Source organism: Parasteatoda tepidariorum, chromosome 4 (genome assembly GCF_043381705.1).
Source record: "Parasteatoda tepidariorum isolate YZ-2023 chromosome 4, CAS_Ptep_4.0, whole genome shotgun sequence".
Classification (NCBI taxonomy): Eukaryota; Metazoa; Arthropoda; class Arachnida; order Araneae; family Theridiidae; genus Parasteatoda; species Parasteatoda tepidariorum.
The window spans coordinates 32,910,308-32,916,307 of NC_092207.1; the positions used below are offsets into that span (position 1 = coordinate 32,910,308).

At 29.3% G+C, this 6,000-nt stretch overlaps 2 protein-coding genes across 2 annotated transcripts in view; one reads left to right on the top strand and one right to left on the bottom strand.

Moving 5' to 3' along the window:
* Positions 1 to 328, bottom strand: part of LOC107445340 (vacuolar protein sorting-associated protein 4) — a 49,436-nt gene extending 49,108 nt beyond the window's left edge. The window contains exon 1 of the mRNA XM_043055749.2: positions 305 to 328. Within this exon, the coding sequence (XP_042911683.1) occupies positions 305 to 313 (9 nt within the window). The 5' untranslated portion in view covers positions 314 to 328. The remainder of the gene's footprint in view (positions 1 to 304) is intronic.
* LOC107449204 (vacuolar protein sorting 4) overlaps positions 1 to 6,000 on the top strand; it is a gene marked incomplete at its 5' end in the record, with an annotated part of 113,844 nt that overhangs the window by 74,555 nt on the left and 33,289 nt on the right.

Consider the following 6,000-nt stretch of genomic DNA (forward strand, 5'->3'; position numbering starts at 1 on the left):
AGTTTTGATTTAATCAAATCCAAAACAATAAATTTAATAAGTTCAGTATCAAATTTAATTTTAGGACCAAAATTAATAAGGAAATTTTTAAGAATTTTATTTTTAAAACCAAAAATATATTTTCTCGTATTAAAAATATTATTCAAATTAACAGGTAAGTTGCGAATATTCGAAAAATCATCAAAATCAATAACATTACCTTTTCCACTACCTATTTTATTCCTATACTTTGAATCAAAAACACTAGGGAAATTAAAAACTTTAAATTTATCATAAATACAATAATTATCAGTATTAACATTACCTTCCCCATTAAATTTACTATTTAATCCATATGGAAATAGAGTTTTAGGACTACTAAGGTAAATGTTTTCTAAATCAAGTCTATTATCTAAATTTTCCATAAAATCTAAAATAAAAAGAGTAACATTATCAAAATCATGAAATTGAAAATGCAAAATTTCATAATCAGTAGAACAATTACTATTATTAAATTTTTTTATACCAGATCTGTGGGAATTAATCCGCTTTTGAAATTCAAGATCTGTTTGACCAACATAACACAAATTTCAGCAATTGCACTGAATTAAGTAAATAATATTAATACACACACGAAAAAATACATTGGAATGGCTGTCAATCTGTGAATTATCAGCTAAAGGACAAGTTTTAAATTTTTTAAACTTTTTAAATTTTTTAATTTATTTAAACATAAAATTTGACTTAGTAACTTTTTGTCCGAAGTAATCTCTAAGTCAAGATTCACTTCAGTGCTCCTTGTTTGGCCTCGACGAGCCATGCGCCATGAAATATTTATGAATGAAATATGCTCCATAAATTTAATGCTTTTAGATATACTGATGATTTGATTTTGTTTAATTGTGATAATTTTAATTTTGTTTATAGTATTTTTCCTAAAGATTTGGTTTTGAAGGAAACTAATGAGAATTGCTTAAATGTTGAATACTTAGATTTTAAAATTGATATTGTTGATAAAATAATTAAAATTGGTGTTTTTGATAAAAGGAAAGCTTTTAAATTTAAAGTTATTTTTTTTCTGAAACTTTGATACTAATCTGTGTAATAAAATTTTTAAAAATTTAGCTTTTTTACAATTGGTTAGGATTAAAAATATTTTCAATAACGTTGAAAGTTTTCAGGAGGCTTTGAATAATTTTTTGAATAATTTGAGTAATAATGATTTTCTTTTTAACTTTTGTAATGTTAATTTTTTGATTAAGAAAATGATTGAAGAATACTAGATTTTTATTTCTTCTAATAAGGCACAATTCAAGTCTTAACTGAGCAGCCCCAGTTAAGCATTATATTAATTTGTTACGTAATCTTTTCTTTTACTTCTCTTCTTTTTTTTTTCATTCTGCCATTTTATTAGAGGGCGTTGTTTTCTTTTGTTTAAAGTGTTTCCTTTGCATTTAGTTTGCTTGAGAAATCGTTGTTTGACCGGTTTAATTGTGAGTTTCTATTTTATCAAAATTTTGTTTGAATTTCTCTTCTGAATTGGTTTTATGTATTTTTTGTATTTTTTCCTGGACTTATACAAAACCTTCGGGGTACTGAGAGAGTCAATTTTGACATTTAATTTGGCCTCTCTCTCAATAGAAAAGGTTTTGTTTTATGGCTTCCGAGGCCAATACCCCCTGAAGACTGAAGACGTCGGCTTCGGTGGTCATATTTTTATTTTTATTTCCTTCGTTTTCTTTATTGCTATATTTATTCTTTCTTTTGAAAATTCAGCTGCTTTTAAGCGAGTTTGTTTCAAAGATAGTTTTGTCAATTTAGAATTAAATATTTTGTACTCTTTTGCTAACATTGCCAAGTAGTATTTGCCTTGCATTTGGACATCATTTTTTTTTTTTGGTAATTAGTTTTCTGGTAGCGGATGGTAATTTGGTAGCAGATGGTAATTAGTCTTCTTATTTGATAAGCAAAATATATTTTTATGTAAAAGAAAATATTAACATTATAGTTGTTGTAGTTGTAGTTCATTTACGTCGCAATAGAGCTGCATAATGGGCTATTGGCGACGGTTTGGGAGACATCCCTGAGGATGATCCGAAGACATGCCATCACAGTTTTGATCCTCTGCAGAGGGAATGGCACCCCCGCTTCGGTAGCCTGACGACCTGCACGTGAAATTGAGCATTTTAGGGTAGAATAGTTTAACGAGGACCAATACCGCACACCCTCGGTCCTTCGCACACTGATCCAAGTGGTCACCCACCCGCATACTGACCACAGCCAGTGATGCTTGACTTCGGTGATCTGCTGCCGTTTAACATTATAATGACATGTAGTTATTGTTCACACCATTGCCTTTAAGAAATTAAGACATATTATTTTACAGTCCGAGCAATGTCGAAATGCTAAACATTTTTGACGTACATACGATCATGTTATTGCAACGAGATTACTAGGTAAAGGGAGCATGTGTAATTAAATGATCAAAAAGAACAGAGAAAGTTGCGCCAGGGGTTGGTGATTAATAGTAATTAAAAAACAAATGCCTACACAATGGTTAGTTCTCAAATGTTTATATTTTTTATACTTCCAATTTGCCTCTTCTGGGACAAAACTAAAAAATTTCTAGAGTGCCATTACCATAGGTACTATTTTAACTTCATGCTAAATTATGTAGTTGTAAGTGGTTTCAATTTCATGCCACAGTAACATGTAAAAGACAAACTTATTATTTCATTTTATGCGCAANCTTAGTTATTGTTCACACCATTGCCTTTAAGAAATTAAGACACATTATTTTACAGTCCGAGCAATATCGAAATGCTAAACATTTTTGATGTACATACGATCATGTTATTGCAACGAGATTACTAGGCAAAGGGAGCATGCGTAATTAAATGATCAAAAAGAACAGAGAAAGTTGCACCAGGGGTTGGTGATTAATAGTAATTAAGAAACAAATACCTACACAATGGTTAGTTCTCAAATGTTTATATTTTTTATACTTCCAATTTGCCTCTTCTGGGACAAAACTAAAAAATTTCTAGAGTGCCATTACCATAGGTACTATTTTAACTTCATGCTAAATTATGTAGTTGTAAGTGGTTTCAATTTCATGCCACAGTAACATGTAAAAGACAAACTTATTATTTCATTTCATGCACAATTGAATTCATATTAATTGAACTTAAGTTAATAACTATGATTAACTAGGTTATTTTTCAATTTTTGGTTTATAATATTAATTTAATTATTAGTTGATTTTTTATTTATCACATAGTTTGCTTGTAATTATAAGGAGAAAAATGTAAAATCAAATAAATAAAAAAATATAATATGAAAGAGGGGATAACAGTCAATTATAAAGATAATCAAATTATTCTGAATCAAGAGAAAATGATCATTATCTGAGATTGTCTATGTAAAATGGTATTTAAAGGTAAAGTGCCATTTTCTGATATTCTCTTCGATGATATGTTTTAAAAGTTAATTGCCATTACCTAGTATTCCTTACACTTACGTCTTCTTAAGGTTGAGAGCCATAGCCTGATATCCCCTATATTGATGTTTTCTTAATATACCCTAATTGGGTATTGCAATAATAATGGGAAGATTTCCATATCAGTATCCAAATATGCAAAACATACATGAAAATGTGTCACTACGGTAGAAAATTTCTTTGCATTACTCTTATAAAAAAACATATTACTCTTTTCCGTAGATGGTAACATCAAATATTAAATACGATTACAGTATTTTTCAGGGGTAAAACATTTTTAAACACTTTTACTAAAAATTCTTTCGAAAAGTCTCTTTCAAAACAAAGTCTGCCTTCTTTAGAATTAATTATTAAAAGTTTTTAGAGAGTCTCATTAGACATCGAGGAGCTGAATTGAGTCCCATTTTTTTTCTTTCTTTTTTTTTTTTTTTACAACAGAAAATACCCTTTTGCATTCGGAATTGCTGTGGGGTATAGTTAATATAGCCTTAAGTATTTTTGAATTTTTTTTTTAATATTTGGGGCAACCTTCTGTGTCATAAATATTAATTGAAGTCGCCACTTGTTGATCCATTGGATCAGAGGAAGTGCTTAAGTGCTAAGCTTGCAGGGAGTTGAATTCAGTCTCTAGATAATCTAAAGCTTCATCATCACTTTCTCTTGTTAATAAAAAAGGAAACTTTTTAACCTAGTATCTTATGCAGGCGAAAGACTTAGAAGAAATTTTGGCCAAATCTGCCACTTCAGCATTCTCCAATATCTCATCATATAGAGGAAATCTCAATTCACACAAAGCTACAAAAAACTTCCTGACTTCTGCATAGAATTCTTTTCTTTCCTCACTTGTTTTCGATTCCAATATACTTAATGTGCGTTTGCTTAAACGTATGGAAGGAAAGGGCCCTTACGAAAATTTAAGGTTGATTTGAGGTATCGAGGTTGTTTTGAGGTATATTTAAGGTTGTTGAGAAAACAGCAATAAAAATTATACCTCGTAAAGGTTGTAATTAAGGTGTACGAGGTTGTCTTATATACACTTCAGCTTATTTTGAGGTTGTTGTTTAAAAATCACTTCAAATCAACCAGACTGATAAGGTGATTTTTAAGGTACACTAGGTTGATTTTCTTACACTTGTAACAAAAGAGGTATTTTTGAGGTATAAAATTTTTTACCTTATTTCAACTAACGAGAGTGAGGTATTTATTGAGGTATATGAAGTCATTTTATTTATACCTGAGCTTATTTTGAGGTTGATTTAAATTCACTTCATATCAACTAGACTGATAAGGTGATTTTTACGGTATACGAGGTTGTTTTTCTTACACTTGTAACAAAAGAGATATTTATGAGGTATAAAAACCAACCTTATTTCAACTAACGAGAGTGAGGTATTTACGAGGCATAAAAAAATATACCTTTTTTCTACTTAAGAGAGTGAGGTATTTACTAGGTATAAAAAATATACCTTATTTCAACTAAAGATAGTGAGGTATTTATTGAGGTATATGAAGTCATTTTATTTATACCTAAGCTTATTTTGAGATTGATTTCAATTCACTTCATATCAACCAGATTGATAGGGTGATTTTTAAGGTATACGAGGTTATTTTTCTTACACTTGTAACAAAGGAGATATTTATGAGGTATAAAAAAATCAACCTTTTTTCAACTAACGAGAGTGAGGTATTTACGAGGTACAAAAAAATATACCTTTTTTCTACTTAAGAGAGTGAGGTATTTACGACGTATAAAAAAAATATACCTTATTTCAACTAAAGAGAGTGAGGTATATATTGAGGTATATGAAGTCATTTTATTTATACCTAAGCTTGTTTTAAGGTTGTTTAAAGTACACTTCATATTAACTAGGTCACTTCTCAGAGTTCCGTGCGAGCCGGCAAATGGCGTGTGTGTTGACAATCGAAAGTCTATTCGAAATTCGGTAAGTGTGCTTGACATTTATTAATTTAGTTTTATCACTCTTAATCAAATATGCTTCAATTTTCAAACTTAAATTTTATTATTTTTGGTTTAAAGAAGCGTCCTGATCTTAAATAATTTAAGTTGGAGGATATTCTTAGAGGCTATTGTTGTAGGCTTAGATATAAGAGAGAACAATCGAAATATTTCTCGTCGCTGTTTAAGGTAACGTTACTGGTGAATCGTTACAGCAGATTACGCACAGTATATTTTATTGTTTGTAATTTATTCAAATATAACTATTCTTTTCATTTTGCTAAAATGTATATGTTTTAACGTAGCAGTATGCAAGCTGATTAATTGAGTAAAATGTTCATAATTTCTCTTATATATAAATCATTGAAAATTGAAAATTTTTAAATAGCAATTGATCAGACAATAGATAGATAGACATCATTGAAAATTTTTAAAATAGCAATTTTGCTTTGAAATTTTACTATAGCTGTATGCTTATCGTTCGCTTGGATATCTATTGCAAAGTTTATATTGTTTGTTCTTTATGAGTGAAAATATGTACAGTTCGCAAAAAAAAAAGATATCA